Genomic DNA, 26,193 nt, shown 5'->3' with positions numbered 1-26,193 from the left:
TCCACGTGACAGCCTTTCAGGTGTCTGATGTCAATATCTCTAGGCTAACCACTCTCAGTTGCCTCAGCCATTCCTTCTGTGACATAGTTTCTCAGGTCAGATGGATAACCTTAAAATCATGCTCCAACGTGGCATGTTCCTCTGATACACAGAAAGATAAATGCTGCAACACGGCATCGGTGTCCAGTGGACATGGCTGCTCTTTTGGCGGTCCACTCAGACTCTTCAGAGGCCTGACCACCCTTTTTCAAAGCAACTTGTTTTCCTACAACTTTCACAATCAATTCTCCTCAGCTGTGACATGTGCAGACAGTGACCCAGGGCCGACATCCCACCACCGTCCAGGTCATCAGGAGCAGAGCAAACCAGGAAGGATCAGAAAAGGGTGCAGAGCAGAAGGGAACAGATGTTTTGGAGGATTATAGATGAAAGTCCAAGTCATGGCGCCCCAGACTTAATATTCTCTCTCCCACTCCCAACTTCCAGGATAGGACTCTGCCCAGAGAAGGTGTACTTTGTCATAGATTGCTAAATTGAAGGCACCTTAGAAATTAGCTAGTGCAACCCCTCTCACTGTACATTATGGGGAAACTGAGGCTCAGAGTGGGAAAAAGAAACTGACCCAAGGTCACATGACTCCTCAGTGGTAGAACTGGGACTAAATACTAGGTGTTTTGACTCAGTCCAGCTCCTTCCACAACAGTGGTGTTAAATTCAAATAGAAACTAATCCATGTGAGTCACATACTGATTTAGAACACCACAAATTAACATTGTCTATGCTGTACTGTACTTTCAAAAATTTTGTTAAAGATTTTCCAATTACATTTTAATCTGGTTCTACTGCCCTTGGGGTTTTGTGGGTCACTATAGTACCCGTGGCTTTAGGTACCCTATACCACAGGTGTACTCAGGATGTTCTGTCTAAACGTGGGTCTGCCTAATTTCATTTCTCTGACTACATTCCTAAGCCACAGAGAAGGAGTTTGGGACATATTTGTCACAATGGATCATATTCACATGCTATCTCTAAGGCCTCTCTCAGTGTCTCTGGGCCCCAGGTTTCTCATCTGTAAATTAGGGAGTTGGATGAGACAGCTTCCCAGGTCTCTTCCTTCTCTTTAGCTGTGATCTTACCATGGAATTCTCTGGTCTCCTCAGTAAGGACTGTGAATGTCAGATGCCTTTCCCAAGGCACCTGCATTTTTGCTGTCTACAAAGCTCCCCCACACCCTCATGCCCTTCAAATAGCACAGCCAATTCTTTACCTTTCCTGTGGCTCCGTGGGACACATACTTAGCCCCTTCCCGGCGGGCAATTTCCACCTGTTTGCGAGCAATGCAAGGCCTGGCAAGGGAAGTGCCCAAGAGGTAACGATCTTCATAGAGGGCGCTGGACTGGACAGCTGGCCAGATGAACTCCTCCACAAATTCTTTACTGACATCCTCAATAAAAACCTAGGGGGCAAAAGGAGCAAAGGCCCATTGGAAGAAATCTGGGCCTGTTCTGAAAATTTTCCTTAAAGAAGATGAGCAGAGACACCAGCTAAAACAGAGGCAGGGTAGAACAATCTCTGCCCAGAAGGCTAATGAAATACCCACTGTGCCTGGAGGCTTTGATTCCAGGAACTAGTATCATTCCATGAGATGTCACAAAGCGAAAGAGTAAAGTTTTTCTTCTTCAAAGGGACCCATATTGTTTAGCTCTCACTCCAATGTCCTCTCATTGGGGATAACCCCTTTCTCTCTGGTTCTTATCTTCCTAAACAGGATGGCAGAGGGGGGCAAAAAATAAAAAAGTTCCAAACTAGCAGAAAGGTTGAGCCTCTGTTTCCTAGCTAGTGGAATAAATTTAAACTCTGGGACTCCAAGACAATATTTCAGAAAGGGCACTGGGCCTTCTGCTAATTGTCAAAAGAACCTGCCCATGTCTGTACCCAGAATGGGCTGGGGTTTAGATAACAACCAGAAGCCAAAGTCTGTGACTTGTCTGCTGTCTCTTGTGCCCAGTCCCTCCTTGAACCCACACTCTACCCCCATCCCTTGCCCACTTTCTGCTTCCTATTCTATCACTACCTTTTTGGCTCCAAGTTTCAATGCCTTCTTTCTGGCCTCTTCAAAATCTTCCTTCTGTCCAATGTTGGCCTGCAAAACAGAAGTATAAAGAGACATCATGAATTTAGGGGTATTCTAAAGTGGGAAAGAAGGAACGTCACTTCAGAAAGAGCTACTGCTTTGCCTAACCTTCCTAGCAAAGAAGGAAGAATCCCCTATGCAAAAAGGTGCTGCTAACTTTCAAAGCCTTTACACACCCTTGCATATCCTTTTCCTCATTTTGGTCCTTAGAATATCTGAGAGCAGAGCAGACGTTATTCCAATATGCCAACTGAGGAAATTGTATTTGCCCGGATCTCTACCAAGAGGCAGTATAAGACCTGAATTTGAATCACTTACTAGCCTCAAACACACACTAGGCTGACCTAGGTAAGTCCCTTAACCTCTCTGGATCTCAGTTTCCTCATTTGTTAAAGAAGAGGGTCAGACTTGCTGACATCTAAGACTCTTCCAGTGCTGGGTCTACAATACTATGACCCAGATGAGTATGCATTTGGGGAAGAGAAAGAGAGAGAGAGAGAGACAAAGAGAGAGAGACAGAGGGAGAGGGAGGAAAGAGACAGAGACAGAGAGAGAGACAGAAAGAGACAAAGAGACACAGAGAGAGAAATTACTAAAAGGGTCAAGAAAGGCTTCCTGTAGGAGACGACACCTAAGCTGGATCTTGAAGGAAGCTGGCGATTTTAAGCGGTAGAGCTGGAGACAGGACTGAGCTGCCTCCAGAGGAAATGACTTTCCCCCTTCACCAAAACAAGTCTTCAAGCAGAAGATAAATGACTTGTCCAGGATGTTATAATGGGAATTCTCTCTGCAAAGGGGTTAGACTAGACAGCGGCTGAATTCTGAGATCCTGAGGGCATTCCAGCCCAGGGATATAGCCTTGCAAAAAATCATGAATGCAGGAGATGAGGGCTACATTTGGAGAAAAGACAGGAAGGGCAGTTTGAATAGAAAGTGGAACAGAGGAGAGAGGAGAGCTTAGAGGTTGGGAATCCAATGAGGAAAAGTTGTTGCATGTTCCAGGTGATGCTACATGGGTAGAGGGAAGTGAACAGATATGAGTGATATGGTGGGGACAGGATCTACAGAATCTAGCACTGGTTTGAATGGGGGGAGGGGAAGAGTGAAACACTGAGGAAATCTCCAAAGTTGCAAACTTAGATGTGTGGAACATGAGTGGTGCCTTTAACAGACAGAAGATATGAAGCAAAGTGAGTCAGGTGGGGGAGGGGGAAAACAAAAGTTCTGTTTCAGATACATTAAATTTGGGATGTCTACAAGACATCCAATGGGAATGGGTTTGGGGGACTGTGGCTCAGGAGAGAGACTGCAGCAGTGTCCAGAGATCTAGGAGTCATCTGCTTATAAGGTTCTTAAGCAGATAAGGTTCTTAAGAGAGAGGGAACAGAAAAAAAGAAGATGGCCCAGGACAAGGACTTGGAGGAAACCCGTTCTCTTAGCCTCCATTTTTGCTTTCTGTGGCACTTACTGTGTGCATAAGCCTTTCTTTTTTAAAAAAAATAGCTACTAATAGCTAGCATTCTGCTCTAAGATTTGGCAAATATAGCGTCAGAACTCAGAATGAAGCAGACTCTTTTCTATTTTGTTATGTTTTGGTTTGGTTTGGTTTTTCTCATGGTTTCTCCCATTCATTTTAATTCTTCTATTCAACATGACTAATGTGAAAATGTGTTTAATAGGAATGTATGTGTAGAACCCATATAAGACTGCATGTTGTCATGGGAAGGGAAGGGGGAGAAAAATTTAAAACTTATGGAAGTGATTGTTGAAAACTGAAAAGAAATAATTAATAACAAAAAAAGATTTGGCAAATATATCATTTGATCCTCACAACATCCCTGTGGGGTAGGTGTCATTATTATTTACATTTTTCAGATGAGGAAACTGAGGCAGGTTGGTTAAATTGTGTAAGCTATTTGAAGGCAAGAACTGTCATTTTCATCATTACTCCCTAGTATTCCTAGCACTAAAAACAGTGCTTTGTAGCATACTTGGTAAATACTTGATAAATTAAGTAGAACTGAATTCTGCACGCACTAGGTATTATCTGTCTAATGAATGAATGTAAACTTCTAATTGTTTCTTCATTACATTCTTAAGGCCACTGTAGGGTGCCTGATACAGGGTTGGCACTTACATGCTTTTTGGTTGAATTTTTACTTTATCCACAACCCTCCCCCACTAGCTTTAGCAAACTGTACATAATAAGTGAATCATAAATGCTCCAATCACAAACAATTTTAAGTTCTTTAAAGGAAGAGCCGATATCTTAATTTATTTCTATATTTGCCCCTACTGGGCTCTGCATATATCAGGTGATTAAGAAATTTTGCTGAATAGGAAACCCCCTGTGTTTAAGCTCTATTGGGGTTTTCTTCAGAAGCAAAAATATAAAGAATGGTTTTTAGTTTATGTTGCAGCTTCTTCTAATAGATTTTAAGCTTTCATAGGATAAGGCGTTTTTTCTTATTTTTATCTTTAGGTCTCTACATTGAGCACATGGTGGGTATTTAAATGTCGGCTGAACTGAAGTAAATTCAGTTTCACTGGACAGCCCACAGAGATGAAGTGACTTGCCCACACAACCAATTGGTACTAAAACTCAGGTCTGGTTCCTGGTACTATGTAGCCGATAGATGTCTAGAGATAGCGCCATAACTAAGCCAGGGGTACTAAGGCTTTGTCCCAAGGTGCTGCACTTGGGGGATTCGTAATTTTAAGGGCATTGACACGTTAGCATAGTTTAGTTAAGCAGAAATAGTTTAACACCTAAATAGGAAGAATATTTAACTAAAATAGGAAAGTACCATAGGGAGGGGGGGTGCTGAGCTTCTTACTGTACTTTTCTCACCCCTCTGATACAGAAGCCTTCCCAGCAACAAGATCCAATGTCCAGGAGAGAAAGGTTAGAGAAAATAAACTCATACTGTCAGGTTGTATAAGTAGAAGTCTATACAAAACAAGGAAGAAGGAAGGGAGAGAACAGGTAACACTTGACTTTCACTCTCATCTAAACTGAGTCAAAGGGAGGAATGAATACATATACACACACAGAGCTGGCTGGAGAGATACAGTTCATTCAACACAGTAACACCAGAGAAAGGAAAGAAAGGTGAAAGCAGAATAAGAGAGAGGATAGGTTAAGGGAGGGGGTAGTCCTAAATTAAAGAAATTCCAACTAAAGATGTACAAAAATATTTACAGTAGACCTTTTTAGAGTAGCAAAGAATTGAAAATGAAGGGGGTTCCCATCAATTAAGGAATGGCTGAACAAGTTATGTTATATACAAATACGATGGAATATTATTGTGGTGTAAGAAATGATGAAAGGGGTATGGTTTGAGAGAAACCTGGGTAGATTTGTAAGAACGGATACAGAATGAAGTGATCAGAACCAGGAGAACCTTTTATATTGGAGAGACAAACACTCCTGAAAGACTTAGGAACTCTGATCAGTGTAACGAACAACGACAAGTCCAGAGGACTTAAGATGAAACATGCCACCTAACACCAAGAGGTGAAAGCAAAATGAGATAAATATTTTTTTGGACAAAGTCAAAATGGGACTTTTTTTCTTGACTATATATGCTTGTCACAGGGTATTTGGGTTTTTTGCCCCTCTTGGGGTGGTGTGTGTGTGTGTGTGTGTGTGTGTGTGTGTGTGTGTGGTAGGGAGAGAATGATTTTGTTTCCATGGTTCTCTTGCCTCCCACTCTGAGGTGGTATTCACACACCCTTCCCCTAAAATAGGGGCACCTTTGCGCTGTTGACTAAAGAATGATACGTGGCACTTGCCTCAAGCACTCAAGCACTCTGCCCAGTGACCACAGTGTTCTAATCAATGGGGAAACAAGCAAGGACATTACTGTACAATTGAGACCAATTTGGGGAAGACCTGTCTGAATTAGAGGCTTTGTAAAAGACTGCTATTTGTCAGACTTAAGTCACTGTAATCACTCTGAGCTAATAAAAAACATCAGGCCTTTAGGAGCCTACTTTAATGATCAGCTAGGCCCTATCTCTAAACCACCATTTGTCCTCTAGTAAGTAAAAATTCCCAGATAATTGTATTTCCTCACTTCATTTGCTGAGCTAAACTATCTTCCATGGGCAATGCAGTGATGGACTTATCAGCCTTGACTCGCTGACCCCTACCTTTCCCATTCCAACCACGGGTGCCCCTTCCCTAGATCCTGATCTCCTGCTGCCCAGATTCTTGGCCCAGTCTTACAGACTGGATTCTCAGTCTGGCTTCCTGAATGTCTGCACCCCAATCTTCTAGCCTCAGTTTCTGCTCCCTGTACGTCTACAACCCACAGTACCTGCATGCCCCACTCTGCTTTGACTCAACTTGACCTCTAACGTATCTTATGTGGAACTTGCCAGCTCCTCCTCCTATCAGTCCTGGCCATAGACTCACAGAAAGTGAAGATGTAGCAATGAATCCAACGATAAATCTCAGAACGGACAAGAGACTGGGATGGCACCTTGGGAAGCATTCATTCCAGCCTTTCTCATTTTACAAATGAGGAAACTAAGAACCAGAGGCGGAGTGACCCACTCATGATAACACGGGGAATTAAGTAGCAGAGAAAGAATTTCAAACCAGGTTCTCTAATTCTAAATTCAGTGTTTTGCTTGTTTTTAATTTTTCCCTCCTAGGCCACTAGTTAGCTCAAATTCGACGACCACTGAGGTCTAACTTAACAAATATTAGCTCAGTTCCTGTCAGAAACAAAAGAAATTATAAATATGTGGCATCTCAGTTAAGGGCTTTTATTTGTGATAGTTCTTGTTCAGTCATTTCAGTCATGTTTGGACTCTCTGTGACCCCATTTGGGGCTTTTCTTGGCAAAGATACTGGGATGATTTGCCATTTCCTTTCCCAGATCATTTTTTTACAAATGGGGAGACTGAGGCAAACAGTGTTAAGTGATTTGCCGAGGGTCACACAGCCAGTAAGTGTCTGAGGCTACATTTGAACTCATGAAGATGAGTCTTCCTGACTCCAAGCCCTCCATCCACTACTGCACCTAGCTGCCCCTTTTATTGTGGTTAGAATCCTGCTTTATCACATTGTAACAACACAATGTTCTTGTGTCTAAGTTGAAAGCTGAACAACAACCACTTTCCACTGTAGTTTTTGGCTAGTTGTAAGACAAATGGAGAGTCATATCATTTCTGGTTCAGTAGATATAAAGAGACACTGGCAGAGAGAAGGGCTTTAAGGATGTGGCGTAGGACTGGGCAGGGGTATGGTCCACAGTGAACAGTCCTTCCTAAGTCTCAGTTTTCCATCTACAAAATAAGGTTTTGGACTACATGGTTTTGTAGGTCCCTTCCAGCTCTGACATTCTCTGTACTAAGACCTCCCCCTTCCAGCTCTGACATTCTCTGTCTTAAGATCCTTCTAAGCTTGGACATTCCACATGCTAAGGGCCTTTCCAGTTCTGACATTCCATATTTTACATTCTAAAGTTCTGCACAATTCTTGACATTCTAGGATGTAGGATTCTTTGAGACATAATAGCCCTAGGCCATGCTTCATATTCTCTCTGAATTTCCAGCTACTGACAGCTGGAAAAGGAGACAGACATTTTAAAGATGAAAGCGAGGAAATGAAAAAATAAAGTGATTTGCCTAGGGTCATTATGCTAAAGGCAGTCTGAGCCCCTTATCAATCTTCTCCCTCATCCCCACCCTTTTTCCCATCTCCCCACCCCAACCCCATCCAAGTAGGATTTGCCCTAGCCAAGAGGACAAGGTAAAACTTTGATAATAGACACAAAGAGAGACAGACAAACTGATGCTGACAGGGAGACAGGTTAACATGGAGACATGTCACAGGCAAACAGACAGACAGAGAGGCTCACCAGGTAGGCAATAACATCATAGCCTTGTTCCTTCAGCCACACCAGGATACAGGATGTGTCCAGGCCTCCGCTGTAGGCAAGAACCACAGTGCCTTTGCTTGACATCTTATCTAGAGAAAACCAGGGAGAGTTAGTGACACAACAGAGAAGGGAGAAAAGACTGACCTGCTTTGGTTTTGTAACCCTACCTCAGGGCCCACTACAGCACCTGGCACACGGAGGGGGCACTTCATAAAAGCTTTCTGATTGATTGCCCAACTCTCCCTAAAAAGCCAACAACCACTCTGCCTCCTCAGACCAGTATGGGCCTCCCAAGGCCTAGCAAAACAAGTCCATGACCTGAAAGCAGGCTTCCCAAAGAATCAAGGACCTAGAGAATCTTCCCATCCAGGCCTCCCCACCTGCTCCTTAAACCAACAAATGAGCTGTCCTGACCCCAACTCCCCCTCCCCACCCCAATCCCTCCTCCTGCCCTGGGAGGCTGTGATTGGCTCTCCTCCTCAAGTTCCCCAGGGGGTTTTATCTCACAGGCTGAGGCCCTGGGGGAGGAGAAGGTCATTGTCCAGGCTGAGGACAGAAAGGTCAAATATAATCAGTACCTGCTGAACAGTTTTTACCTCCCCAGAAGCAGGTGACAGGGAAGGGTGTGAGAGGGGGGAAAAAAGGGAATGGACAGGGAAGGTTTAGCACATAGCAATTACTTAATAAATGATCTATTATCTATCTGTTTACTAGTGACATCTATCTACTCAGCTATCTATTTAATTACTGGGGCAGTTAGGTGATACAGTGGACCCGGTGCCAGACCTGGAGTCAGGTCCAATACTGAGTTCAAATCCAGCTTCAGATACTTCTTAGCTATATGAACCTGGGCAAATCAATTAGCCCTGTTTGCCTCAGTTTCATCATCTGTAAAATGAGTTAGAGAAGGAAATGGCAAACCATTCCAGTATCTCTGCCAAGAAAACCTCAAATAGGGCCATGAAGAGTCTGAAACAACAACAAAAATCTATTCATTTATCTACCTATATCTATATTCATCTATCTGCCTATCTATTTATCTATCTATCTATCTATCTATCTATCTATCTATCTATCTATCTATCATAGCCAGGAAGCTCTCCAAGGTAGGGAGGGACAATGCTTAGAGGAGGGGAACATATTGTAGGTCAGTCAATCATGTAACAGAGAAGTTTGTAACTAAAGGCTTCTAACCAAGCAAAAGCTTGAGATGAGAGTAAATGGAAAGAGTCTTGGAGTGGGAATCAGGAGACTGGCTCTCTGAACCTCAGTACCCACATCTGTAAAATGGGAATAATAATCTCTATCTTGACTATTTCATAGGGCTTGAGGATCAAAAGAGATATTTTATGTGAAAGCACTTGATAAACCATGTATGCTTGTAATATGCATGTGTTGAATGTTCAGCTGTGAAAATAATGGTTTAGAGACCAAAATAACTGAGGCGGGATTCAGACAGGATTACCTGTCAAGCATGACTGACAGTTTTAGTAAGGGGACTTACAAACAGATGGGGAGCTTGGACTTCAGCTCCATAATCAATCAGTCCATCAACAAACATTTATTAAACCCCTACAATGTACCATGCTCTGCGCTAATAAGCACAAATGAGAGATTTGATCTTTTTCAGAAACAACCTTCAATATGTCTTCAGGTCACTGATACACGAGCTCATAAGCATAACACAAAATATGTTTTATGTGATGTATCAGATAAATGCTAAAGAAAGCATATATAACAGTCTATAAGGCCCATCACTGATCATGTTATCCCGTCTTTGAAGATGACGTGACTGAGGGTACAGAGACAGAGGAGACAGAGGGAAGAGCTGGCCATGACCAAAATGTGATCAACAGCTCAGCTTCCATCCTGATGTACAGTGGGATAATACCAGCTGGCAGGGGAAGCTAACCATGAAGTCTAGTGACCAATGTGACTCAGCTCCAGCCCTCATCCAAAGTCCCAACCACAGTCTGGGGTGGGGGTGGGGGAGTCAGTATTTGCATAGCAACTAAAGCTATGGGCAGCTAGGTAGTGCAATGGATAGAGCCCTAGTGCAGGAATCAGGAGGATCTGAGTTCATATCTCACCTCAGACACTTGACACTCACTAGCTGTGTGACCTTGGGCAAGTCACTTAACCCCAATTGCCTCATCCTGGGTCATCTCCAGTCATCATTCATCAGTCATCCTGATGACTATCTGGTCACTGGATTCAGATGACTCTGGAGGAGAAGTGACGCTGGTGACCTGCACATCCCTCCCTCACTCAAAACAAAGTCAAGTGCAAGTCATGTCATCATTTCTCTGATGGCGTGGTCTTCTTCAAAAACAAAGGACAAAGACACAGACAGCAATTAAAGCTAGGCAACTGGACTGACCAGGAGGATGTTGGGAAGAATCTCAAAGGTTATCTAAGTCAACCCTCAACAGGTGAGGAAACTGAGGCCCAGAGGTTAAGTGACACCTAAGGTCACACAGATATTAATGGAGAGAGGCGGGATTTGGACCTTAGAACCCAAAGCCGATGCTCTTTCCACTACAGCAGACAGAAAAGTGGGTGAGGATTGAGAAAACATTACAAATTACAAGGGTTGGGTCCTTGCAGTGGGACCAATATTTTAGCTCTAAAAGCCTATGAGGTGTTTCTTTTTGGGGGTGGAAAATACCATGAAATTCCATGAGCACAAGATTTGGACCTGGAGGAGCTTTGCTCACTATTTATGAAGCTCTGAACAAACTGCTTCACTTCTTTTGGCCTCAGGAAACATTGCTAAGTGATCTCCAAGGTCCTTCCCAGCTCTAAATCTTACCAGGGACTAGAAGCACTAGTATCCCAGCTCAGGAATTTCTCTCCTTATGGTTGAGTGAACCCAGCACTTGCAGAGACAGAAGCAGGTCAGCTGACTGCCAGGGTGAGTGTGGAGAGGGGCATCTGACCTCCTCCTAGGGTCTGCCTCACCCTAATCCACTTTGAGCCACATGTGACTGGGCAGCAGATCAAAGACTGGGAGAGTCAGAAGGGGCTCTGCTCCCTCCAGGGGAGGGTCTCATGCACACAAAGCCTGTGTTTATATAACGTGTTAAGATTTACTAAGCACTTTCCTTACCACCACCCCATGAAATTAGACAGTGCCAGTGTTATTGTTCCCATTTTACACTTGAAGAAACTGAGGCCCAGAAGGGGGAAATGACTTGTTGGGTGTCACCCAGCTACTAAGTGTTGGAGACAGGATTTAAACCTGGGTCTTCTGACTCTGAGTCCAACACTCTTTCCATTATGCCAGCTTCAGGATCTGTCATGCCCAACTTTGAAAGACAAGCAATGGAGACACAAGGGCTGGAGGGAAAGGACTTGGTGCAAGGGCTGGTCAGACCCTTGAATAAGACCATTTGGGCCATGAGAAGACATGGAGTATAACCAGTGGAAGCATTGGGGAGGAGGATTTGTAATTCCAAAGCCCAGGGGGTCCATGGAGGATCATCTTGCGTACACATAGGGTTTTACAGTTATCCACACATTTCCACAAGTAGGATAAGGATTATCATGTCCTTAAGGATGAGGAAACTCAGGCTTAGAAAAAGTTAGTGATTTGAGCAAGGTCACACTAAGTGAGTTTTTTTTTTTTGGCAGAATCAGGACTAGAACCCAGGTCTTGGCTCTTAGAACAGTGTTCTTTTCAGACTATAGAACCTAAAGACTCACTGAACATTTTTACTGGCTGTGCCTCATGCCTGGAACTCTCTCCAACTTCTGACTTCCCCAGCTTTCTTCAAGTCACACATCAAATCCCACCCTCTGCAAGAAGCCTTTTCCAGTTTTTGATCTTAGTGCCTTCCCTCTAATATGATCCCCAAACTATCCCATATGTACCTGGTTTGCACATGGTTGCTTGCATGTTGTCTCCTGCATTAGACTGAGCTCCTAGAGAGCAAGGACTGCAATTTTTTGCCTTTCTTTGTATCTCCAGTGCTTAGCGCAAGGCTTGGCACATAGTAAGTGTTAAATTAAGGCTTATTGACTGACTGACAAACAATGCAATCAATAAAACCACTAGAATTTCCAGGCTGACCAACTTTCTTTTGCAGAATTGTCTTTAATCCTGTAGAGAGCTGTGCGCTGTGACAGAAAAGGACGATGGAGTCAGAGGAACCAAGTATTGATCCCTAGCTCCACCTCTGACTACCCTGAGACTGGGCTAATCTTTGGACCTCAGTTTCCTTATCTGAAAAATGAGAGGGTTGGATTAGATAACTTCTAAGGTCCTTTCCAGCTCAAAATCTGATTCTATTTCATTTATCTCTGCTGTGGTAAATGCATATATTTGTGCATGCATGTGCATTTGTAGGCACAGGTATATTTACATGCTTATATGTATCCACATGTGCACTTATCTGTTTTATATATATATATATATATATATATGTATGTGTGTATATACATATATATATATATATATACATATACATATATTGTTGTTTTCAGTTGTGGCCTGATCTGGGGTTTTCCTGGCAAAGATATTAGAGTAGTCTTACCATTTTCTTCTTCAGCTCATTTTACAAATGAGGAAACTGAGGTAAACAGGGTTAAGTGACTTGTCCAGGGTCACACAGCTAGTAAGTGTCCGAGGCCAGATTTGAACTGTCCTTCTGATGCCAAGCCTAGCTGCCCATATCAATTTGTACATGTACATTTTTTTCCCACATTATATAGGTTAAATACTTGAAAGGACCACATAAGTGTTCTAATTTGATTTTACAGATGAGGAAACTAAGGTTCAGAAAAGGGAAATGACTTGCCCAATATCACAGAAGTATTTGAGCCCAACTCTTCTGACTTCCAATCCAGAACATTCCCTTCTCCTCTGCAGATCTCTGTGATATGTATGCTGAAGGAGGGTGGAGCTAAAAAGCATAGAAAACCAGTGGAGTAGTGATTTGGGAAAGTGATGCAAATACCCTGTGGATTGCATCATAGCAGCTCTAAAAGTATCCCAGGGTTGACAGTTCAGAACAGGAGACTGGCTCCTGATATCTGCTTTTCCAAAGCAGGTTTCAGCCTTCTTGGCAACCACCAACCTATGCTCTCTCCTCCCCACCGGACCCTAGCGACAGCTAAACCAGGCTTCCAGGGAGGGCTGGGGACAGAGGAGGATCAAACTGCCTGCTAAGGAGATCTGGGTGATGCAAGCAGGGGGAAAGGACACAGTCTCTAGGTCTCAAAGGCAAAAAATCCAAACACAGCTGCAGAGGAATTGCCAGACAATTTCTAACATTCTCAGCAAAATCCTAACATTCAACAGGCATTTACTATAAATCTACTCTGTGGATACTAAGACAAAAATGAAATAATAGTAGTTAGCTAGCATTTACATCGCACTTAAAGATCTGCAAAGCACTTTACATATGTGAATATATTAGATCCCCACGGCAGCCCTGTGAAGTAGGTGCTATTACTATCCCCATTTTACAGATGAGGAAACTGAGACCCAAGAGCTTAAATGCCTTGCCCAGAGTCACCCAGCTAGGGACTGTCTAAGGGGGAATTTGGAGTCAAGTCTGTCCCATTGTGCCACCTAATTGCCTGTCTTCAAGGAGCTTCCATTCTAAATTCTAAATATAAGCATAATATGGATATATACATAAATAATATAACTATATAATAGACCCTGCATAATAATACCATATGACTATATTCGATAATATCATATAGTACTATAGTATAAAAATAGACACATGTAAGGTAGAAATGCTATGTGTACCATATATTGGATAATACCATATAGTACTACAGTATAAAAATACACATATATAAGGTAGATATACTATATGTACCATATATTAGATAATACTACATAGGACTATAGTATAAAAATAGACATATATAAGCTACAAATAATAGACATAAGGTAGAAAAACACACACAAATACATGATGGGGCCTCCTTTTGGCTCCACTAGCTCTGACCTAGGCAAACTCAAATCCGCCATACTCTCTGCATCCAAAGACTGGGGCCGAGGGTGCAAAGTGTCTAGAGAACTTGGGAGGAGGGGCTGATCAACATATGAGACTTTACTCTGATGGGAAAAGGAGCAATATAGGCTTTAGTCTCTGGAAGGTCTTCTCTGAGCTATGACCTCTCAGCAGGGCCACAACTAGTGATTTTTGTGCCTGGGACAAGCAGATGAAACTAATCCCTAGTGGAAGCAAAGCCAGTATGGAGAAGAGTTCTAGTCTAGGTAGGGTTAGCAGAGGGAAGAAGCCTGTATCATCTGGTAGCTTCCAATTTTAGTTATTCTTAGTGACTAAGTGCTTTTTCTAAGATGCTGAAGTATTGCACATGCTATTAGGGCTCCCTACATTTAAAGCCCTGGGGCAAAGCCCAAGTCATCCCCAGCCTAGCTATGGCTCTGCCTCAATCATCTTAGTAGGAGGGTGCTCTACCCTTTACAAAGCTGGTTTAGCTTTGATCTGAGTCCATATAGAAGGCTAAGATCTGCCAGGCTAAGGGCATCATGCCAGTGAACTGGAATCATGCCCGCTAACCTCTGGCAGAGGGTTTAGGTACCTGGCTGCTACTCAGCCTCAATGCAGGTAGAGAGCTATTTTGGGGTAGTAGCTGATAGACCCACAACAATTAGGTCACCTATCTTGGCTGAAAGCAGGCCGATGAGCTCCAGCCCAGGCTTCTGACCACCAAAGCATTCAGACAAGCCACTCTGGACAGAGGGCAAAGCACAGAAAGCCAGATGAGTAGGGAAAGCTAGTGATGCCTGCAGCCTATCCTTGAGCATTACCTAATAGTTATATGGATTTACAAAGCACTTTACATGTATTATCTAATCTAATCTTAGAATAACCTTGTGAGATAGTTGCTATTATTACTCCTATTATATAGATAAGTAAGCCTAGTGCCAGGCACACAAGAGGCCTGTAGGTCATGGAGTTACTAAGTATCTGAGGTAGGATTTAAACTATTTGATCTCAGGTCTTTCTGATCTCACAATCATCACTCCATTCAATGGAAAAACAGCCTGAAGGCCACTGGATCTGGGCTTCCTATAACCACAGAAAGATTAACTGGACTGGATTTCCCCCTCCCCAGGCTCTTGAACACATGTTCCATTGCCCAAAGTATCTGTGAATGCCACGATGTCTCCAAGCTGTGGACTGTGGGTTTCCATTGCATTTTCAGGAAGAGTTATAGGTGGGGTGAGGGGAAGCAGCCTACCTTGGGGCAGCAGGAAGCAAACCAATACACTCTAATGCCCTCTAGGGAGATACTGCCACAGATAAATGGCAACATCTCAGCACCTGGGCTGGGCCACCCTGCCAACCTTAGAGGGAGCTGGCATGCTATCCAAGCTCTAAACAGGGCAAGGTAGTTGGAGAATTACAGGATCATAGTATTAGAGATAGAAGGGACCACAAAAGTCTCCTAGTCCACACCCTATTTTACAGATGAGAATATCTAGGCCTAGAAGTTCAATGACTTGCCCAAACTCATATGGGTACTAAGTGACAGAGGCAAATGCTGAACCCAGGTCTTCTGTGTCCACTGTACCATGCAACTCCAGGGAGACAAACTTAAAAAGCCCAATTTAGAGAGTGTAGCAGTGTAGAAACAACAGGGCCTAGTTAGTAAGAACAACTAGTTAAAATAGAAAGCTACCAGAGAATGGGTACAGGGGTGGGGGACCTGTGGCCTGGAGGCCACATGTGGTCCTCAAATTTGGACTAAATGCAAACTTCACAGAACAGATCCCCTTAAAAAGGGGATCTCCTTTCGCTCCAGTCAGGGTGGTAGACACTTGGGAGATCCAAAGTGGGCCCCACCCATGAGAGATGGAAAAAAAAAAGCCAAAAAAAAATTCCTTGTCAATTTCTGCAAGAGCCCAGGTGCATTTCCAGGCACTTCTCCCTCTGAACCAGAGGTAGAACTACCCCAGTCCTGCTTCCCCATGGACCTGTGTCCCAGAGGCAGGAAACAATAAAAGCTAGTGTTGACATAGAACTTGAAATTCTACAAAATTGCTTCCCATAAACTATCTTATTTGAATCTCACAACAACCCTGTGAGGTAAATGCTAATATTATCCCCATTTTGTAGATGAGGAAACTGAGGCTAACAGAGCTTAAATGACTTGCCTATCACTACTCAGCTAATAAATGTCAGGGGCTGGATTGCATCTATGTCAGCTAGCTGGCATGGTGGAAAGAGAGATGGACTCGGTGTCACAAAGATCTGATTTCAAATATCCCCTCAGACATCTACTAGCTGTGTGACCCTAGGCAGGTCACCGGGGCTCTCTCAGCCTCCGTTTTTTCATCTGTAAAACAGGAGGATAACAATAGCACCCACCTCACAGAGTTGTTTCTGAGGATCACTTGACATAACATATGCTTTGCAAGTCTTAAAGAGCCATACAAGTTATTATCATTAGTAGTAGTAGTAGCACTAGATCAGGCACTTTCTCTAGGATCACATGATGCCTCTAAATAGGAAGGTTAATGTCTAGTCAACGGGTGATACTCTTCCTGTGTACTCTTATAACTCATTCTCCTTGCCCATCTCATGTACCCATTTCACAGATGCATAACTGAAGGGGTAAGGAGTAGCTATAGACCCAAGGCCCAACCCACTTCCCTCAGACCCACGGGCACCCCAGAGCTTCCTCTGGAACATAGTTGGGACTGGCGATAGGAGAGGTGTTTCCTCTCTTTCACAATGTCCTCTCAACCACCACCTCCAAAAATTTGTCCTGAGGGGCCAAAGACAACAGAAAGTCAGAGAAGGGAAAACCCCCATGGGGTGGGGACCTTTCCTTCTTTCTTGGGTGACTTCCATATCCTTCTCTAGCTTCCTTGTACCAACTCCTTTGGGAGGGAGTAAAAGAGAGAGAAAAGTCCCTCACTGTTTCCAAGCAGGAAGCAGAGCAGCTAGGGATTGGAGGGAAGCTACCTATTTAGCTTCAAGGAAGTTAAATCCCCTAGGGGTGGAGGACCTGTGTCTTGGAGTGTGCAGGTTCCCCACCCCTTTGGGCCTAGCCTATCTCTAGGCCAGGCAGGGCTGTTCCGTACAGGCTCAGAGGCCTGACCCAGACCCTCCTAGTGCCCAGCAGGAAGAAGACTGGGTGGCTCCCTGACAGGTTCAGCCGGAAAAAGAGGGGGAGAAATGGAGTTCGGAGAAAGATCTGTTTTAGGCGTTGGCAAGGCTCAGGGTTCACGGCTCAGCCAGTCCAGGCTCATTCTTCCTTTAAGGACTCAGGGCACCTGACCCCTCTCAGACCACCCTGAGAGCTCTGTGGGCGGGGGATTAGACCCTGCGCACTCAACTCTCCTTGCTGAAATCCAAGAGCAAATGGGGCCTGGGATAGCATTTTAAAGGGCTTTCAGGGATTTTTACCTCCTCTTGCCTTAGCTTGCAGGACTAAAGACTTCCCAGCTCTGCCTCCCCTATGCCCCGCAGGTTGGTTTCCTTTTTCTGAGACCCAACTCACACTGTCCTCATAGAGCCGACCCTTGTTTCTCCTCGATTATCCCTGACACTTTTTTCTCCTCCTTGCTCGCTTCTCTACCTCATCTCTGTCTTCTGTCTTACCATCTGTGTGACCTTGGGAAAGCCCCTCAACCTAAATGGGCCTCAGTTTCCTTATCTGTAAAACGGGAATAATACGAATTACCTTACAGGGCTATTGCGAGGAGACGACTTTGCCATGTGGGCTAGTATTGTCATTCTGATCTCAACTTCTCTCCGTCACGTACACTTTTTAAAGACTATGACCCATAATTTCCGAGGCATAGGAAGCATCCGATGAGTATCTCTCTGCACTACGGCAAGTCCTCACCTAACCTGCTTCAAGAGTCGCCTGGGAGGACTCAGGTTGAAGTGCTTTGCCCAGGGTCAAGCAGCCAAGCTGCGTTAAAGGCAGGACTAGAACCCTCGTCTTTCTCAGTCCAAGGGCAGCACTCTCTAGCTCCTACGCCACGCCGCCAGTCACCAGGCACACACGTAGCACCTGCGGAACGATGTCCGATGAATCTAAATTTAGTTTATCTCTTCTCCCTCTCTGAACCGATCTCCCTGTTTCGCCGATCTTCTTCCCCCTCCCCTTCCCCTTAGGTTGTTTCTGTTTCTCTGCGTCTGGCCCCAGTGTCCCCCTCCCGCCAGGGTAGCTGGGCCGCGGGGTACAGGAGGCATGCTCCCTTCAGCTCCAGCAGGTGCCTGCCCCGCGAACTAGGGCCAGCCCGGCGGCCGCAGGGAGGCGGTCCGCAGCGCAGGGTAAGAACTGAGCCGGATTCATTCCCCCTGGTACGCTAGCGGAGGCGTCGGGGCATCAGCACACAACCCTGTACCGCGGGGTGCTCTCCTTACCGGTGCTTGGAGAGGCTGGAGAAGTCGGACCCGCTGCTGAGACCAGGCGGCTGGAATCGGTCCCCGAGCTCCGCTCTGGCGCTATAAGAGCCACAGGCTCCCCCCGCCCCCTCCAAACCCCCCACCCACGGGAAAGTGGCTGGAGGAGGGGACGGGGGCGGTGTCGGACGGAGAAGTGGCGCACACCTCAAGCCCCGCCTCTGCCCCTTCATTCACAGCTTTCCCCCCGCCGCGCTCCCTGGATGCTTGGCATGCGAACGCGCTGGGCAACCCTGGGGCCGCCACGCCCTCCTCGCCTCCCGGGACCTGTTCCTGCTCAGCCCCCAGCTTCCCTCTCGTCCGCCGGGCTAGCTGGGAAGGGTGAATCCGTCTGAGCTTAGTCTGAAAGGCGCCCCATAAAATCAAAGTCGGCTCTAGCGAATCTCCCTAAGGGCAGGGGGGCGCTCAGGAAACCGAGGGCACTGGCCCAAGCACACTCTTGTACCACATTTGCCAGAGTAAAAGGCTTTTGATAATAGCCTGCTAACGAGTCTCCCTGCTTCCTTCCATTCTCTCTGCCATCAGAGGGTCCATCCTACATCCAGCAGCTTAATTAATATTCCAAATATTCCAAAAATTACAAATATTACACAAGTTTGATCCTTCAAGATTTTGTTCAAAAATCTTCCAGCGCCTACAAATAAGCAAATGAATTAACTACTTTATTATTCGCTTTCCATGTTTATTTCCCATTATACCCACTTCAGCCTCTCTATCCCATAGCCCAGGCGGGATATTCATCACTGTTTCCTGACTGCATTTGCTTTTACCACCTAACAGGGTCCTGTGACAGGGTCTCATGTCCATGTTTGTTCAAAACTTTCCCTTCTTCTGGTGCCCTACTCAGAGGCTGTCTCCTCCAAGAGGCTTTCCCTGATCTTTGATTTCTTCATTTCTTCATTCATTCATTCTTCCAAGGGTGAAGATAGCAACCCCATCTACCCTTTCTTATTTCATCCATGTTCTTTCGCAGAAGAACTACCCAATATGCTGGGCACCTTCCTTTAGGTCATCGAATATTTTGTGGGTGCCAGTGTAACATTTGGTTCTCCATCTATTATCTTTTGCTCCCCCTACATGACCCACTAGCATCCTTTTCCAATTACACATTTCTTAAATTACATCTTTTACACCACTCCTTTTACTACACAAATTAACTGACATAAAAGTACTGCCATCATGGAAGTCATTTTCATAGTAATTTTAAAAAATCTGCTTGCAAAGTACTTGAAAATATATCAAAGTACTTCCCAAGGAGGTGAAGTCTCATTATTCAGATGTCAGACTGGTGTAGCTATTCAATTCCTGATTTATCAGATCAGCACCACCTCCTTGGGTAAGGAGAGGAAGAAACCTTTCTCCAACCACATTAAAAATCTTTTCCCCCAAAAAAAAAATCTTTCCCAGGAGGAAAATTTTTTCCCAGGTGATGCAGTGGATAGAGCACAGGCCCTGGAATCAAGAGGATACAAGTTCAAATCTGACCTCAGAACACTTGACACTAGCTGTGTGATCCTGGGCAAGTCACTTAATCTTGACTGCCTGGGTGGGGCAGGGGGGGAGAGTCCTTCCCAGGAACCCCATGAGCTCCTTCTTACTCTTAACAGCTCCCTGCAACGTGCATTGTCATTTGCCAACTGGGAAAACCCATATAGTAGTTAAACATCTTTCCTGAGGACATCTAGGGAAGTTGCCCTGTAAAGAAGACCCCAGCCTGGAGTTCTGCCTCAATATCTCCATCAGAGCAAAAGGTACAGGCCCCTATAGACTTATATTAAGGCACTAACGGAGCTTTCAGGAAACAGATAGTTCTCACCCAGCCTTCCTAACCAAATTCACTGGTACTACAGTGTGTTCGTCCTTTGTTGCCAAAGAAGCCCATGCCATCAGAGAAATGATGACAAGACTTGCACTTGACTTTGTTTTTTTGAGTGAGGGAGGGCTGTGCAGGTCACCAGCCTCACTTCTCCTCCAGAGTTGTCTGAATCCAGTGACCAGATATTCATCAGGAAGACTGGAGATGAAGAAGGATGAGGCAATTAGGGTTAAGTGACTTGCCCAAGGTCACACAGCTAGTGCGTGTCAAGTGTCTGAGGTGAAATTTGAACTCAGGTCCTCCTGACTCCTGCACTGGTGCTCTATGCACTGTACCACCTAACTACCCCAACTGGTACTACAACCCAAAGCCAAAAATGCTAGAAGCTAGAATCAGAGAATTGTTAGAACAAGAAGGGCCCTTTAAAATCATCTGGTTCACACCCTCACTTTCCTTCCCGGAGGCCTGATCCTGCTCCATATCTTAATTGTTCTCTATGTCTAGAAATTACTTTTCATGAACTTACCTGAACACATATTTTCTCTGGCTTCCTCCACCTCCCTCCAGCCCCACCCTCCAGGTAAACTTTGTCTTTACTCTCTTTGTATCTACAGAGATTGGCATAAAGTAGGTGCTTTATAGATGACTGTTGAATTTGGTTGCCCAAGGTCACACTTAGGCCTAGAACCCAGGTATTCTGGTTCCCAGTTCAGTATTCTCTTGATATCACAGTGTTTTCAGACATCATGACCAGAGCATGCTGCTGAAAGGCCAGGGATGGGGGAGGGGGGTGAAGTTTGAAGGATTTGGGGGTCTAAAAATGTGGAGTAGAATTCTAATGCTACCTCTTCACTAACTGTGTGATTCAACTAGAATTAAATTAATCTCTCTGTATCTCAATTTCTTTATCCATAAAATGAGACTGTTGAGCTCTAAATTTTCTTCTAACTCTAAGTTTATGATCCTGGGGATTGGCTGGCTAGATTAGATGGCTAAAGGGGGGGGGGGGGAGGAATCTAGGAAAAAAAACAACCTATCTCATTTGCTTCTCAAAACAACCCTATGCAGAAGATCAAGATGAGATTATAATTCCCATTTCTCTTATAGATACAGAAATTGAAGACCAGAGAGATAAAGATGAATTGCCAAAGGTCCCAGAGCTTGTTAGGAGTAAAGTTGGTATTGAAATTTTGGACTCCTAACTCCAAGGCTAGTGCTCTGCCCACTATGCCTATTCTCTCTCTACCTTCCATGCCACTTCCTACCCACCCACCCACACCCCGCCCCCCCGCCCCCATCCCCAATTTACTTCTCTAGAATGCTCATGTACCAGCAACCACAAGCTAGGGTCCTTTTTTCCAGTATGGGAGTAAAGATGTAATCAATAATGTTGTAAGCAGTTGAAAGTTGTTCCCTGCATTTGCATTTCTGCAGCAGGAAAATTCTCCCAGGCCCTTATTTCACCCACTGACTGGATCAATGTAAGAAGAGACTATGAACCCCTAGGGGTAAGCTTGCTTCCTCTCAGGGAGAACCAAGTGCAGGAAACTTTTCTGGGAACTACTAGTTTAGCTTCTACTTAACTCCACAAGTTGGGAGAAGAAAGAGGAAGAAACAGTCACCTAGAGGTAAAGGGATTTGCCCCAGATCACACAGTAAATGGGCAAAGCATGACATCGTTTCCTGCTTCCAGAAATATGCCCTTTCCATTATACAAATGGATAGAAGCAGATTGCACCCACAAAATGGAAGAGGTAAATGCTAAAAGGTATCATAGACAATGAATTACATTAGTACTGAACATTCATGCACTAAATGGCTTAGCATCCAAATTCTTAAAGGAAAAGTTTAATGAATTAGAGAAGGATGAATAGATAGCAAAATTATAAACATAGGGAACCTCAATTTATCTACTCAGAGACCTAGATGAATCTAACCATAAAACAAACAAGAAAGAAGTTAAGGAGATAAATATAATTATAGAAAAGTTAGCTATAATGAGAATATTCAATGGGAATAGAAAGGAGTGTGCCTTTTCTAAGCTGTATGGGGCACCTTCACCAAAAATGACCATGTATAAGGGCATAAAAGTCTTACAAATAGATGCAGAAAAGCAGAAATATTAAATACATCTTCTTTCTGACCATGATACATGAAAAAATTACATTCAATAAAGGACCTTTGAATCACAGACTAAAAATTATAATTGGAAACTAAATAACTTAATTTTAAAAAATGGGTCAAAGAATAAATCATTGAAACAATCATTGATTTCATAAAAGATAATGACAATAATGAGCCAAAATTTGTGGGATACAGCCAAATCAGCACTTAAGGGAAAATCTGTATCTCTAAACTCTTGCATCAATAAAAGAGAGAAAGAATAAATCAGCAAATTAGGTGTGCAACTAAAAAAAAAATCTAGGGAAAAATGGATAGAAGCAGGCTGGCTGACCCTAGAAAGGGGGGTAAAACCAGAGTCAAGTTGAACCACTGGAGCTTTGAGGGTTCACAGTCCTTGGGAAGGTTAGCTTTGCTGATCTCATTGGAGAGGGTAGGGCCTGAACCCATTTTGTAGCATTGGGAAACAGCTCAGATTGATACACAGAGATAGGGTCCTGGCCAAGTGACCCCATGGTATTCAAAGCAAAGTCCAGTGCTTTCCAGAGGAGAATCAACAAGGAGCTAAGCACTCCTCCAAACTGGTAGGCATTCATGCCACCCATCCCTGGAAGGCCTTGCAGGGAGACAAAGAATGTCAGAGGATTACAAAGTTGGAGGCGGCAGGGAACTTGGTGGCCATTCATCCCAATTTCATAACTGAGGAAATTGAAGCCCAGAGGCTTTCCAAGTCTCAGTGAGTTGCTGTGACCAAAACACAGTTAGTAAATATATGAGCTGTGATTTGAACCCAAGGTTCTGAGCAGGAAAAGACTTCGTTGACTGTTTAATCCAATCTTTTCTTTTTATGACTGGGGCATAGCCCCAGGGAGAAGTGATTTGTCTAAATTTGCATAGTATCAGAGACCCAATATTAGGATTACAACTCCTCCTTCCCACTTCACCCCTCTTTCCACTAAACCAGGATATTTTCACACATTATGCTATGATCTTGATAGAGAGGCAGGGACTTGATTTGGAAGACTGAGGGGAGACCTAGAAAAACCACAATATTCCACATTCATGATCTCCTTTGATCCTCATGACAGTGCTGTAAGTTAGGCATCATTATTTTCATTTTACAGATAGAAAGATATGCTGCAAACCAGTTTATTCCAGGGGAGCTTTTTTTCTTTAGGTTCTGTGCTTATGGTGACATCAGGGATCCCTGCCCTCTAATCCACCCTCACCAAAACCCAGACATTTCACAGGCAGCCAAAATGCTGGCAACTCCTAGGAGACAGCTTTCTGAAGGGACCAAGTTTCCATTTTTGCTTCAGTCACTGGACTTGGAAATATTCATCACCATCCAGAACATGAAGTCCCATTATTGGGTTTCGTGGAAATAACTAAATCCAAATTGCTTAATGAGTGACCACAGGGGGTGTTTTCATCCCCAATCCTGCCTGCAAAACACTGAGGTCACAGTGTTCCCAGGCTGAAAGAGAGAGGAGAGGGGAGGGATAAAGGCTAGAGCCAATGACTATGACCTCACAGGGCAGAGTCAGGAACAACAAGCAAAATCTGCCTAACAATTAGAATTATCATCCCACCATTTATTGGGTCATTATAGGGGGATTCTCCATCAGTTACAGGCTGTACCAGATGACTACATAGGGATCTTGTATTTTAATTTGAAAGAGATCTCACAATCTAACCTACTTATTTTACAGATGGGTGACTGAGGTCCAGTGAAATTAAGGGACTTGCCCAAAACTAAGCAGGTAGTGGTAGAGACAGGATTTATACCTAGATTCTCTGACTCCAAATCCAGTATTCTCTTGGCGTACTACCTCTCCTACTCTGAAATACTGCTCCAGGAGACAGAAAATCTAACCACCAAATGACACATGCTCAATTCCTCTCTGGATTTTACTCTCTCTCTCTATCCATTCTCATCCCAAACTCTCTGTCCCCTTCTTTTGTCTGACTATAAGCTCTTAGCACAGTGTCTGGCACGTAATAGGTGCTTAATAAATGTTTATTGATCGATTGACTTCCAGCAGAAAGAGCTCTGGCTCTGGAGGCAGAGGAGCTGGGTTCAAATCCCACCATTGATACTTACTACCTATGTGACCTTGGATGAGTCACCTAACCTCTTTTAGGCCTGAGTTTCCTCATCTTTAAAATGAGAAGATTGTACTAGATAGTATCTAAGGTCCCTTCCAACTTTCAAGCTATGATTATATGACCCTGTAATTCACAACCTTACAGTCTACTTCCCTCTTACCCTTCCTCCCCGTGAACTCCTTCTGTCCAGCAAGTTCCAGGCCTGGTATGTGAGGGCAAAGGAGTACAGTGGAAAGTATACTATGTGACCTTGGAAAAATCTTTTCTAGTTCTGAATGAATGTATAATGCCAAAATCCTTTCTGTTGCGATTTTTCTGGGCATCTGTTCTTCCTCTGCCCAGGGAACAAACTGGAGGGAAGAGACTTCATTGTCTTACCCTCCTGCCCTCTCAGGCTGGCATGCTTTGCAAGAATGATCTGGTGTTGCCAACTCCAGGCCCTTATCCAGTCTCTTTCTGTAGGCTGAGAATTTTTTTGGCTCCAAAAAGATGTAGTTGTGGTAGTAAATGGGGTGACTCAGGGCTCTAGCCTTGGGTCACTTATATTGCACAAAGAGCTCCATTCAGGTCTGAAAAACCTTGTCTCTCCACCAGGACTCACATTACCTAGGCAAAATGGACAGTGATAACAGCTAGTAACCATAACTAGCATTTATATAGCACTTTAAGGTTTTCAAGTGCTTTTCAAATATTATCTCATACAACCCTGAGAGGTAGGTGCTATCATTATCCCCATTTTATAGATGAGGATGCTAAGGCAGACAAAAGTTAAGTGACTTGCCCAGGGTCACATAGCTAAGAAGTATCTGAGGCAGGATTTGAACTTAGGACTTCCTGACTTCAGGTCCAGTGTTCTATCCACTGTGCCACAATAGTTGCCAATAGTCCACATAGTAAGAGTTTGCTGGGGGGAGAAGTCAGTGAAGGTTTCTTCCTCCCTCCTCCATTCCATTCTCAAAATACCTCTTTCAACTGACTTAAGAATAAAATTTACTTCATCCTCATACCCTGAAATCCTACCAAATGAGCTGAACTTGGGTTAACAAACTCACACACATTCAGATATCCTCATGAAGGTCAGACTTGTTAGACAGTCATACATTAGGGCCAACTGGTTCAATCAGATTGTTTACTTTCAGGAAAAGGTGGGGGGCATGGGGAGAGACAGAATGAGGATGCACCTACACTCCTTTGAGGCCTTAAATTCAGACTAAAAGCCTAAGGGCTGAGCACTACATACCCTTATGCTGTATCCAAATCTAGCAAAAAAAAGACATATGTTCCACTCCCTCTGGAGAACGTCTTGAGTTTTTTCTCTGTGATTGGCTAAAGACAAGGATATTGTCAGAGGCAGAGAAATGCCAAAATGATGATGCCAAGCAGACTTCACTTCATGCCAGACCAAAGCCCAAAGAGAAAATGGAAGGTTCAAGGGGGGAGAAGTTGTCCTCATGTGTCCCTCATCCTTTCAGATATGTTTCATCCAGTTTTGTCAGACCTGTTCCCAGAAATCATCCGGCTTCCTCTCTCAGAATCTGACCTCCCTTCAGGGAGCCTGGAAACCTGAAAAATTAATAATAATCAGGAAAACCTAGTTTGGGTGACGGCGGGGGCATGCAGATCAGAAGGAGAACAACAGGAAGAAACAATTACACTTGATTTACATTCATTTCTTTCCCACAAATCTTTTTATCTGCTTAGGAAAAT

General features: G+C 44.1%; 2 protein-coding genes across 6 annotated transcripts in view; both read right to left on the bottom strand.

The window, feature by feature from the left end:
• Positions 1-18,621, bottom strand: part of ASS1 (argininosuccinate synthase 1) — an 84,770-nt gene extending 66,149 nt beyond the window's left edge. The window contains exons 1-5 of one of the 5 annotated variants that reach the window (XM_072632726.1): positions 18,402-18,580; positions 12,828-12,932; positions 8,008-8,117; positions 2,075-2,143; positions 1,268-1,456 (exon numbers count right to left, since the gene is read on the bottom strand). In XM_072632726.1, the coding sequence (XP_072488827.1) occupies positions 1,268-1,456; positions 2,075-2,143; positions 8,008-8,112 (363 nt within the window). In that variant the 5' untranslated portion in view covers positions 8,113-8,117; positions 12,828-12,932; positions 18,402-18,580. Of the gene's footprint in view, positions 1-1,267; positions 1,457-2,074; positions 2,144-8,007; positions 8,118-8,195; positions 8,404-12,827; positions 12,933-17,709; positions 18,246-18,401 lie in introns of those variants that run through there. The other 4 variants (XM_072632722.1, XM_072632724.1, XM_072632723.1 and 1 more) reach the window with 4 other exon arrangements.
• A 6,980-nt stretch (positions 18,622-25,601) lies between these two features.
• The window catches only part of HMCN2 (hemicentin 2), a 175,963-nt gene continuing 175,371 nt past the window's right edge, over positions 25,602-26,193 (bottom strand). The window contains exon 99 of the mRNA XM_072632716.1: positions 25,602-26,049. Within this exon, the coding sequence (XP_072488817.1) occupies positions 25,966-26,049 (84 nt within the window). The 3' untranslated portion in view covers positions 25,602-25,965. The remainder of the gene's footprint in view (positions 26,050-26,193) is intronic.

The sequence above is a fragment of the Notamacropus eugenii genome, chromosome 1 (genome assembly GCF_028372415.1).
Source record: "Notamacropus eugenii isolate mMacEug1 chromosome 1, mMacEug1.pri_v2, whole genome shotgun sequence".
Classification (NCBI taxonomy): Eukaryota; Metazoa; Chordata; class Mammalia; order Diprotodontia; family Macropodidae; genus Notamacropus; species Notamacropus eugenii.
Note: the sequence above shows the minus strand (reverse complement) of the source record. Positions and strands in the feature narration are given on the sequence as shown.